This window comes from Phalacrocorax carbo, chromosome 2, assembly GCF_963921805.1.
Source record: "Phalacrocorax carbo chromosome 2, bPhaCar2.1, whole genome shotgun sequence".
NCBI classification, from domain to species: domain Eukaryota; kingdom Metazoa; phylum Chordata; class Aves; order Suliformes; family Phalacrocoracidae; genus Phalacrocorax; species Phalacrocorax carbo.
The window spans coordinates 162,341,804-162,354,114 of record NC_087514.1 but is presented as its reverse complement, the minus strand read 5'-3'; the positions used below and the strand labels follow the sequence as shown (position 1 = coordinate 162,354,114).

Here is a 12,311-nt window from a genome sequence, read left to right as displayed (position 1 = left end):
CCAATATACTCAGTGGAGGTCCAGTTAAGGGAACCTAGAAGGCGATATATCTACCCTGAAACAAGCCCACGTAGTCGGACAAAATCAGTCAGTTAGGCAAGATGAATTTCACCAGTGTGACTACAGAACTGCGCTGATGCCAATGGGATGGCACTGCTGGTGAAGGTGAAGCAGAAATATACTTTTGAGCGAAGATAAGATAGATCCTTCAAGTGGAAAATGGTAGCAGAAACCATGGAAAGTGATGTCATGTTAGCAGGTGTCTCCAAGAGAAATTGAAGCTCTGCACCTTTAGCATGGATGTCATTTCACTGGAGGCTATATGGCAAAGAACAGCGAGTAGTGATGGGCAGCTGCATGAATACAGCATCATCTGTGACATGGAGCAGAGTGCCAGTCCTGCTGATAATAAATCTCAGCCAATGGATCAACTTTGCTGTATTTGGCAGTACAGATCGCAGTTACACCTAGGTACTCTGGCAGGCAGTGACGAGCTGTCATACGGCGTGAAGATGTGTGTCCTGGCAGAGAAGAGAGTAACTGTTGAGGTGTCTTTGTTTTATAAGAAAAAAATGCTTTCCTTTAACCATGACCAATGAAGGAAGCAGAGCTGTTTAGCAAACAAGATCTCTCTACTCTTAGCTGCGAATGAATGCATGTACTCCTGGAGTGTGTTTCCAAAGTGGGATAATCTTTTATATGGGGTGCAGGCCTCTTTCACCAGGAGATCTATTTTAAGTGCTCACTTCTGACACATGGCAAATACTCTTGCTCTTCAGAGGTACTTTTATCAGCCCCAGGAATAAGCCTTCCTAATGTTCTGGAAAGTAGAGGGGTGATTAGCAGCAATCAAATGACACCGTGGGCAAGGAAATTATCTTAAGACTTCTGTGGAAAGCAGTTACAGAGTGTTTCTGGAAGGCTGTCCTAGCCTACTGCTGATTACTGCCATGCTGAAACTCGCAGCTGGCTTTATGGCTTATCAGTTGTTGCCTTTTTTTCCCTAGGTGAATTAAAATCTTTATAGGAGGAGGGGTCAGCCTGAAAATGCCTGTGTTATTGATAGGTGGAGAAGATGGTGAGCACAAAGATTTCTGACCTAAGACTGGGTATCCTTAGGGAGACCAGTGGCTGAAATGGAGCTGGGAAGGGTAGTACTTGATTTAGGCGCTTCAAATGCGGCATATTTGATTTCTACTGCTGCAAAAAAACCAGATCTGTAGCTGAATTTGTCCTTTGACTACTCAAGGCGGTACAGTCAAGACAAGGTCATCTGTCTTCTGTCCACTGGCCCGTTAATTCTCCCATCTATTTTGCTCTTGAAGATACCTACCTAGATGGTGTGAGAATGTAGTGACCCATTAGGGCAGAGAATGGTGAATAACATCATGTCTTGTATTCAAAGAACACAGAAAAACTATGACAACTCATCTGGGATATGAAAGTTTGTATGTAGTCTGCTGGTTTATTTTTGCGAAGTCTGAGAATATGAGCTGATCCTTCAGTTTGAATTTGAGTTTCAGATCTTTGCACTTTTTTTTTTTTTCTCCAGCCCTTTCAGTGCTTCAAGGAGCCATGTATGGGCCTGAAATAATGCAGCATCTGTCTCCTCATGATATTTCAGTTCCTGGCTGATGGAAATACCGTGAAAGAAACAAATCTCAAATGATTTTGCCTCATAAATGCCTCATTGAGATGTTTAGAAATTCTGTAAAACCAGAAACACAAACAATAAGATCAGTATTTGTAAGTCCTGGCAGTGCAGGATACTTGGGTTTATTTGAGTTTCTTGTGGAATCATTTTCACTGCCCAAGCAACCTGTTTGCAGCTTACTAAAACTGCTCTGCAGCTGTCCTTAAAAAGGAATGAAACAAACATGTGTTACGGGCATCCTGAAACAAGCTGAGACAGGAAACAGCAAAGGATAAGAAAGCAGTGCTGGACAAATTTTGAAGAGCAGCTCCAAATTACTAATTGTCCCTTTCCTACAATTGGTCCTACTAAAACAAATGTGAAGGTCTAAGCAGTTATTTTTTCTGATTCCGTGAAACCAGATATGCTCAGTTTATGATGATCTGCTCTTCTACCTCAGCCTTCAGTGTATTCTTTGGTGGAACTGAAAACAATATTCTTTCGGCATATCTCACTTTCAAATTTATGTGGTCCTAGAGGCAAACCAAAGAGCTCAGGGTATGCGCCTGCTTTTCTGAGTGTTGAAACAGAACTTGGTCTACAACACGTTGAACAAGGTATTGCATGATGTCAGATGTTGTTGCTATCTAAAAACCTAGCTATGGACTCAGGGATATGAAGTGGTAGATGTTGAAACAGTCCCTTCCTCCCCAGTGTCCTGCTCTTCAGTCATCAGTGTGAGGTTACTGTTCCCTTCTGCAGAAAAGTCAACTGATGCACTGAGAGATGAGGTGACCTGCCATAGGCCAGCCAGAGGTCTACAATCAGACCCAGGGGTTGGTAGCCTAAGTGTGAGCCAGGCAGTAGGACACAGCTCCCTGAGAAACCATCCAGTCACTCTGGAGGCTCCTCACCTTCTCCCACACCTGGAGCAAACTCCGTGCTTGCTCGCCTCATTCCCAAACTGAGGCCAGCCTGTGATGTGAGCTGAGGCACAGCACTGAGCAATGGCTTGTCCATCAGCTGCCCCTCCTTGTAAGGCTTGTGGAGGCGCAACACCTCTGCTGCCTTCTCACATGGAGGAAATGGGTACAGGCAAGTGTTCAGACCTTTCTTGGTGAGTACATCCTACCTGGTCTCCACAAACCTACACAGCATCCTCGATTGGGTGGCATATATCACCCTGGACTCAACTCAGTTTTCAGACAAGAGTATGAATGTTGCTTGCCACAGGGCTGTTAATTTACCCGCATTGTAAACAAGAGGTAGACTAAATCTCTCCAATGATTTAGAGTGGTCTCAATACGTGTTTCAACTGGTTCATTGAGAGATGATTTCTAGGTACTTTGAAAGGAAACAAGCACTCAACAAAAGAAACTCAACCAGACCAAAGTATTTTTAGAGGTAATGTTTACCTTCAGAACGCAGCAATAGAAGTTAAAAAAGAAAAAAGCCACAAAATATCTAAAATCTTGAGTTGAGAATGTACAAAACAAAGTCATGATAAAAAGAAAATTGCTTTACAAAGTCGCAAAATGAATTTAAACAGTAAACATGTATGAAAGCATGGAAAATCTAAAATAAGGTTTTTTTGTATATATTGAATAATAAATTACAATTCTAAAAATAGAGAAAGGAAAGCAGTAACCATTCTGACTCAAGTAGAGAATCTTTCATAACGTCTTTCTTCGGGGGAATGGCACCGATAATAGCCGTGGGCCTTGGCTTGACAATTTTCAGTAGCATCGAGTATTTTCCAGGAACTGAAAACTAAACTGACAAATACCTCCCCCAACCCCAATAGTGACCACCATTTGAGATTTTTTTTCCTTTTCATTTTTTGTTAATGGCGAAGAGAAAACCTACCCAATCCACCTATCGATACGAACATGTGTGTATATGCGTGTTTAGGATGCCCTTCTTGGAAAGTCTGTACTGAAATTAGAAAAAGGAGATAACATAAAGGTGTGTGCTTGCCAATGACCAGATTGGTTTGTTCTTTAATTGATCCTACCTGTCCTTTCTTCTGTATTAGTTCAGAGAAGCCCGATACAAACACACCCCCACCCCCCCCCCATCCCAACACTCTAGGGGGAAGAAGCTACACTAAGGTGCCCATGGATGGATTTTTCCATTGTGCTTCCAACAGTGTCAGGGCTCTGGGTTGTGGTGCAGCATCAAGTCTGTTGAGCTGGCCAGGTGAGGGCTGTTCTCCAGTGTCAAGGCAGGCTGCATTTATCCTGTCTGTATACGAACACCAAGATGATAACCCTAAAAAGTCCTTAGGGTGTAGATGAAACCCTGTGTGTAAGGTGGATAAGCCAGGATTATTTTTTTTTTTTTATTGTGGGCTTTGGTTTTTGTCTTATACAGTTCTCTCGTGATCTCCAGAATCTCCTATTTCTTTGGCTTGGTGTTGCCAAAGGTGACAAAGACCACTTCTGGCTCCTGAAAGCTGCCATTGGTGTGGAAGTTTTCACCTGGGCTCTTCAAGTACCTCCGAAACATGGGTGAGGCGGATACTTCATATTGGGGATGAGAGACCACATCACATGTGGAGGATGTCTGTGTCTCAGATTGCTTGGTGACTGTGGTGGATGAAGTGATGATTTTGTTTCCAAACTGGTCCATTTCCTCATACTGCTCCATGACAGTCCGGGTGGCTCCATAAAGCTTGGACCCATCGGGCCCTGTCTGCAGCTCCAAGATGCTTTTCTGCCTCCGTGGACTTTGTGGGCTGGGGGCATTCAGAGAGCAGTAGTCCAAAAAGCCTCCTTTCATCCCACAGTGGCAGCTGCCTTTGGAGGTGTCCAGGGAGCACCTCTCTTTCTCACTGATTGGATGGTTGGCATTGCCAAGGGCGTGCTGTTTCATTGAGCTCAGCCCAGCTTTTGTTTGGATGGGCTCTGGTGTCTTCTCAAAGGGGGTCATGTCATGTCCAGTAGACCCTGCTGATGGATGGTTAGAGGAGCTAAAGTTGTCCTGAGCAAAAGCTTCCCTCTTTCCTGGAGTGTCAAGGCAGTCTGGTGAAGGAACATCCCAGGGGGAATGTGCTGTCCTGGGTGATTCTGCTGGTTTCCTGGCAGCAGACTCGATGGAGATGTAGGAAGGTGAGGAGGGAGAGCTGACACGAGATTGAACGAGGCGGGGGACCTCTAGCTCTGCCTTGGTTACCTCAGCCTTTTCTGCCACCTTTGCAGCTTCCACAGATGCTTCTTCCCCTGTCTCCATTGTGATTCCCTCCTGCTTGGCTTTGCTTGAGACAATGCTGATTTTACGGATATTGCTGCTGCTCACAGAGCTTTGGGTGTTCTCCAGAGACTCCTTGAACAGCCCTGAGAGCCCAGCGATGTCTGAATCAGACTTGAGACTAGAGACAGAATAAAGAGCTTTCTTGATGGCCTCCTCAATGTCCAGGAGCCGGGCAAGTGTCTGCTCCTTCAGGTGGATAATCTCAGCACTTGCCCGTTCCAGGTCCCCAAAAACCAGCTCCACTGAGGAGACACTGTCAGTGTCCTCCTTTGCCAGTGTCTCAGCCCTGTCCTGTTGCTTGGCCTGGTGAGCCTTCTGACGAACAACCCAGTCAGGGACCTTCTCAAAGAAGCTCTTCAGAGCTTTCACATCCACTTTGCTTGTCTCCTCCTCAAACTCCTTTACCCGAGTCAAGATCTCTTGCAGCTCCTCCTGCCTCCTGAGGTTCTCAAAGATCTCCATAGCCTCCTTGACATTGCCTTTCATGATCTCCTCTTTGTGCACTGACAGCCTCTTCCGACGCTCATCTTCTGTTTCTCTCTTGTTTTTTTCTCTCATAACAACTGCTGGCTTCTCCTGGGCAGGTGTCTCTACCCCTCCATCAGGACATTTCAATTTCCCACTGTTCTCCTGCTGTTGCTCCTCAAAGGAGTTCACTGACTGTTGATGGAAGGATATTTGCCTCCTCTCATTCACTTGCTGCACGACTCTCTGACTATCCCACAACCCATAAGAATTAGACACACTTTCCCTTTCCACCTTGGACGAGGCATTTTGTGCAATGTCATCTCCTCTGTTTGGGGGAGTGTTGTGGCCCACAGGAGAGGTGCTTGGCTCAGTCTGTCCTGGCACATTAAGTGCCTGTGCTCTACCAGGACAGGTTGGATGTGATACTGAAGAGCACCCATTCTCGTCTTGGCATAGCTCTGTATGCCTCTGAATCACCTCACCTGGGCATCTCCTTGGGGCTGCTCCTTTCCCATTCATCATTCCCTGCTTGACTTCAGAAATAACCACTCCATTTTTTGTTGACTTTGAAGTCTTAGCACTGTCTAATTCCACCTTTCCTTGTCCTCCTTTGCTGGCCTTGTACCTCTCCTCTGCCACTTGAAGAGGGGTTTTGGGAGTGGTTTTTGGCAGCTTTCTCTCAGGGCTCGTACCCTGAACTGTGACAGGCTTGTTCACAGATGTGTCCAAAGTGCAGCATTTTGCCTGAACCTCCCCATGGCCTGATTGTTCACGTACTTCCACACAGCTTAATTCCAGCTCCATGGGGGAAGGCTTTGGCTTGCTGATGTCCCTCAAGCCTGGAGGTTTTGGAGGCAGGGGTGGAGGGATAGGTTTGGTTGATCTGCTTGTGCTGTTATTTGCAGAGGCAGAATGTGCCTCATGTAAGAGGTGCTCAGGTTTTGGAGGAGGAACAGGTTTTTTCCTGGCTGGGGCAGTAATTTCTGGTTTTGGAGAAGTCCTGGGCTTCTCTGCAGGACTATGATCACTGGGTTTGCAGGACAGAGAAGGGAGGGCAAGAAGAGGGTTCTGGAGTGGTGCAGAACATCCTGGGGCTTCATCTTTGCTGGTTGGAAGTGGAAGGGCACCTTCTTTTGTTGTTTTAGTTGAGGGTGGGCAATGCTCTGCTTTCATCACAGCAACTGAGGGAGGAGGAGGAAAGTCATTATCAGCCTGTGACCCTGAAGCCACTACAGCAGTCTGGTTACTAATGACTTGAGCCTCATTTTTCTTTTTACACACAGAATAGGACTGCCCTGCATTTCTGTATATCATAGCGGCTTTAAAATCCCCTCTGGAGACATTAACGTTAGACTTTTCCAGCGACTGAAGTGTGGCTTTTAAATTACCTCGGACAACATCCTCTTTTTCTACCAGGCGCTGTTCTGTGGCGGCACTTTGCAGTGCTCTGATAGCTGTCTGTACATCCCCTCTGGTAATAACATCTCTTTCTTCTTGCACTGATTGCTCTTTGTAATCAGACTCAACAAAAGGGTTTATATAGGTTTTCACAGGTGTGGCAGTATAAAGGCCATCCTTAATGCTAAAATCTCTACTAGGCACAATTTGGTTTTCCTGGCTCAATAGTTGTCCTCCCTGTACTTCCTCTGAAGCACTGACCTTTTTGTGTGATGCTATGCTCTTCTGAGACATGCTTGTGTGGTTCTTGGATGCCTCCTGCACTCTAGTAGTGGTGGTCCTGATGGCAGTGCTGGTGCTCTCCTGCGTGGTGAATGCAGAGTCTTGTTGGCGTACGGTTGATTGAAGGGTCACTGTCCCCTGTGTGCTGGCTGCCTGCTGCCTGCAGGCCATGTGGACCTCCTCCCTGTTCCTCTGTAGCTTGCTCTGGACATGATGTTGAATGTTTTTTGCTTCTGCTGTTGCTAGCCTCAGGCTTTGCATTGCAGCCTGAAGATCACTCCCAAGGGCCTTTTCTTCTGGTTGCATCTGGCTGGCTTCCCCAGTCACCAAACTTTGCTGTTTCCCAGACACTTCTGTCCTCTGAGCCATCAAATGGGTTGGAAATTTGCCTTGTGTCATATCTTTGGGTTCCTTCAAACTGGCAGTGGTGGCTGCTTCTTTCTCTGCCTTCTTGCTGATATCTGCAACCCTTTGGATTGACTTCGTAGTCACTTTAAGCCCTCCTGACAGAATTTCTTCCTTTCCCATCACTGTGGGCAGGGGCTTCCCAAGACATTGCACTGTGGTGCCTGTCACACCTGCTGCATGCACAGCCTCTCTCTCTAATACACCCTCTTTGCCCATGCTTTCACATGCGAATATCTTTTTTGCTCCCTCCATAACCTCTGGCTCACCCTCTGCAATTACTTTCTCTATTTGTTCTTTGTTTGGTAAGATATGTATCTCAGCCCGCTGCACAACCAATGGGGTGCTCTCATCTGCTCCCTGCTCTGCTTGGGAAGAGATGAGGGATTGTATCTCCGACTCCTGCTGGAGATTCTTCAGATAGTCTAGATCTCCCTTCTCAATGCAGCTTGCATAAAGCTGGACGTTTCCCTTCTCATTGTCCTCACGCTTAACCGTTGCTGTTGCTTTCTGCTCCTGAGAAGAAGCCAACAGGTTGCCTATTGTTGACTTCACATCCCCCTTGACAACTTTCTGCTGGACAGAATGGAACAGGAGGGAGTAGAGAGTCATCTTCACTGACCCTGACTTTGTCTCTTGCAAAACCATCCCCTTTTTGATGGAAGCGTCTTGACTGAGGAGACCCTGTAAAGCCTTAGCCACGTTTCCGCTCAAGTCCTCTTTGCCTTTAACAGCTTCGCTCTGGTCCAGTAGCTGCAATGGGCTTACTTTGATCTTGCCTTCTCTGTCCTCCTCCACCAGCACGCTCTGTGCTTCCACATTGGTTCTGTGCAGAAGCTGCAGCATGATTCTTTGCAAATGGCCTCCCACAATCTCCTCTTTCAGGATCTCTGGAGCACCTGGGCTGCTGAGCTGGTACTTCACCATCTTCACACTCTCCATATCATTGGCTTCAATGAGGATCCCATCATGCTGAATAGCCTGGCAAGTGCAGAGCGTCTCTAAAGTCTCCTTCACGGTCTTTTCTTTCAGTTCTGTTTCTATACTACCTTCAGAAGCTCCGAATTTGTCCAAGGGCGTGCTCTCAAAGAGCCACGTTGTACTTTTCACATCTGCATGAGGGATTGCTTCTTGGGCTCCAGCACTCGCCGTCACCTCTGGGTCCTTAAGGGTATCCATTGGCTGGGTTTCAAACAACCAGGTGCAGCGTTTTACATCCCCTTTCTGGCTGTCCTCTCTCTGCACTGTACTGATAGATGAGCTTCTCTCTGCATCCCCGTACAGGGAGTCTACAGGCTGGTTTTCAAAAAGCCAAGTGGATGTCCTCACATCACCCCTCTGAACATCACTGACACTGACCATCCTCACGTACTTCTTCTGGCCCACTTGCTGAGACTCAAAAAGCTGCTTGTTGGACTGAACGTCTCCCTTCTGCACATCATCTACTGTTCTGGGCACAGATGTCTTTCCCCCTGAGAAGGAGTCAAGAGGCTCTGTCTCAAACCTCCACCGGGCAGCCTGGACATCTCCTTTCTTGATGTCTTCTTGGGTGACAGCCCTAATCACAAACACCTCTTCTTCCTTCTTGATCTGATCCAGGGGTTTAGTTTCAAATAACCATCGGGCACCTTTCACATCACCTTTCATGATTTCTTCTTTCTGCACTGAGGTGACCTCATGGTAACCTCCCTCTTTGTCCTGGATAGCATATAAGGGTTGGCTTTCAAAGAGCATCGTGCAGGACTTGACATTAGCTTTGCTCATGGTGTCTTTCTGGATCTTCTGAAGCTCTGTCTCATCCACTTTGTCATGGATTTGGTCAAGGGAATAGGTCTCAAATACGAACCTTTTGCCACCAACATCTCCCCCCTTGATATCCTTTTCTGGAGGGATTTCCTGGATGCCCTCAGAACTGTCCTTCAGTGAGTCAATGGGGTAGTTCTCAAAAAGCCAAGTGAACTTGTGCACAGATCCAGCTTCAATTGTCCCATCATCCTTCTGGGATGTTGGTTTGGTGGGTGTATCCAAGGGCTTAGCTTCAAAGAATTCCTTCACTCTGGACACCTCCCCAGACTGTATCTCCACACGACTGGAGTACCGCACGGTTTTCTTTTGGTCAGCTTCACTGACAACACTGCTGCCCAAGGGTTCAGTCTCAAATAGGTGCCGGACAGTTTTGACATCCACTCCCTGTAATTCCTCCTGACTGTATGCCTTACTGACTTGTAAATACTGCTCCTCCTGGCCTTTCAGGGAGTCCAGGGGCTGAGTCTCAAACATCCATGTGTATGACTTCACATCAGCTTGGGGCACGCTACCATCGTCCTCCTGCTTCTTTTCAGCCTTCTCATACAGGGTGTGGATGGGCTGAGTCTCAAAAAGCCACCTGCAGGTCTTCACATCCCCCTTTTGGGAGATCTCCCGCTTCACTGAGGGATGCTCCTCACCTTGCTGGTGATGAATGACATCCATGGGCTGAGTTTCAAAGAGCCACTTGGCTGTTCTGACATCACCAGCCACCACCTCTTGTTTTGTGATCCCCCGTATTATATCCACTTTCTTGGTGCTTTCGTCAAACTGGTCCAAGGGCCTGGTTTCAAACATCCATTTGTAGTTCTTGACATCACCACTGATGATTTGCTCTCTGCTTACAGAGGTGACTTCATGGAAATTGCCAAAGCTATCCTTGATAGCATACAGAGGTGTTGTCTCAAACAGGATTTGGTTGGCTTTGACGTTGCCAGCTGGAATCTTCTCCTCCTCTTTGGTAATGGGCTCAGCATCAGCCTGCTTAATGCTGTCCAAGGGGAGAGTCTCAAACAGGGTCTTGAAAGACTTCACATCTCCTTTCACTACCTCTTCCATGCTGGTGGCTGGAATTTCTTCCTCAAATGCCTTGGAGATGCTGCCAAGGGGACAGGTCTCAAAGACATGTTTTCTTTGCTTCACATCTCCCTTCTCCTCTGCTGAAAGTTCTACTTTCTTTAAACGTCCCACCTCAAAATTGTCTTTCAGGGTTTCCATTGGCTGGGTTTCAAACAGCCAGAGTGTAGATTTCACATCACCTCCAATGACTTGTTCTTTGGTTACGACGCTTTCTGAAGCTTCTCCTTTCAGAGAATCGAGAGTCTGGGTCTCAAAGAGCATTCGTTGCTTACTGACATCTGCCCCTGTGACAAAATCTGTCGAAGCCTTGAAATCCTGTTCTTCAACTGTAATTTCTCTGATGGCATCCAGAGGCTGAGTTTCAAATATCCACCTTGCTCCACTGACATCCGGCCTTCCAATTTCTTCTAATGAAATCCCACGGATTATTTGCACTTTGGAAGTGTCCTTGTTGATGGTATCCAGGGGCTGAGTCTCAAACAGCCAGCGAGCTGTTCTGACTGCATTGCTCTGAATTTCTTCTCGGCAGACAGACTTGATTTCGTGGATGTTTCCAGTTTTGTCTCTGATGGCACAGAGGGGCTCTGTTTGGAAGAGCCTGATAGTCTTCTTAACATCCCCTTTTAGCTCCTGGATTTCTGACTTGAGTTGTAGGATGCTCTTCTCCTCCACTGAGCAGCAGCGCCCTATAGCATCCAAGGACTGCGCTTCAAAGAGCTGTCTGGCACCTTTCACATCACCTCCCTGGACAGGCTCCTTGAGAACCGCCTCCTGCACTTCAGTTTCATCCGAATACAGTTTGTTTAATGAGTCTAGTGGTTGGGTTTCAAACAGCCACCGGGCAGTGTGCACATCCCCTCTGGCAAGGTCTGTTTCTGATATCTTGGCCGATGTTGACAGACTGTCCCCATTGATTGACTGGTTTTCAAACCTCAGGGAAGTATTTTTCACATCCCCACCGGGAATGATCTCTTCTTCTGCCAGCTTCTTTGTCGCTTGGTGGTCCCCAATGGAGTCAAGTGCCCAATTCTCAAAAATCCAGCGCATGGACTGAACCTCTCCTGGAAGAACTTTGTCCAGGTTCACAGAGCCTGCATTGGGATCTTCAGTATTAAGCATTTCTGCCAGGTCCTCAGTCACAGCTTCTTCCAAGTTCTTCCTGAGCTCAGGATGCATGTGTCTGTAGAGCCTCTTTAGCTCGTTCACTTGACGCTGCTGGTAGAACTTGGAGAAGGCTTGCTTTGGAGGAGGCACGGGGAGTGGGTTGAGATCCTGGCTCCCTGGAGCGATGGCCTGGACTGAGCCAGGGGCAGGGGGGGGAGGTAAGTCGTCTTCCATTTTCTTGATGGCAACATTAGATGATTTCTGAGCTTCTGACATCTTTAGGGAAACAGTTTTAAATGTCAGCATCATCTCTTACCCCCCAACCCCCATGGCTGTTAATAGTAACAACGGCAAAGGAAAAAGCCAGCTAACAAAGGAAATCCATGCACCTGCTAAGCTCCATACCTTTGGTTCAGTAGCACACAGCACTCCAAAGCACCACACCACTGCACACGCTCCAGGTCTGGGGTTAGCTCTGGTTCCACAGCAACGTGCTCTAAAGCAAGTTCTCTAATCCAGGCATGTGCGGTGGTTAGTCTACGGTCGCCAGGATTCAGTCCAGCTACAGTGTAACAGAGATGCCCAGTGTGGGCTGTGTCAGCAAGAGTGACCACAAGAAGAACATGAAGTCTGCCTCACTGAAAGCTAACCTCTCCCTCCTGCTCCCGAGTGTCCAGGGCAGCGTGAGGACCTGCAGAGAGTCTGGGAACATCAGATATGGGTGGAGGAGAAAGCCAAAGAGCTATTTGTGAAGAGGTCTCAAAACGAAAGTAGGCTGATGAGGACAGCCTATTTTTGGGTAGTGAGCTAGCACGATGGGCTTTTGGTAGCACCATGGGCTGCCCACCGCACAGGAGCTTGGGGCAGGACATTTGTCTAATGA

General features: G+C 47.2%; 1 protein-coding gene across 3 annotated transcripts in view; it reads right to left on the bottom strand.

Annotated features, from left to right (window-relative positions):
• Positions 1-3,026: 3,026 nt before the first annotated feature.
• XIRP1 (xin actin binding repeat containing 1) overlaps positions 3,027-12,311 on the bottom strand; it is a 34,556-nt gene continuing 25,271 nt past the window's right edge. For all 3 annotated transcript variants that reach the window (XM_064445106.1, XM_009514510.2, XM_064445107.1), the window contains one exon: positions 3,027-11,704. In XM_064445106.1, coding sequence (XP_064301176.1) covers positions 4,031-11,704 — 7,674 coding nt within the window. In that variant the 3' untranslated portion in view covers positions 3,027-4,030. The remainder of the gene's footprint in view (positions 11,705-12,311) is intronic.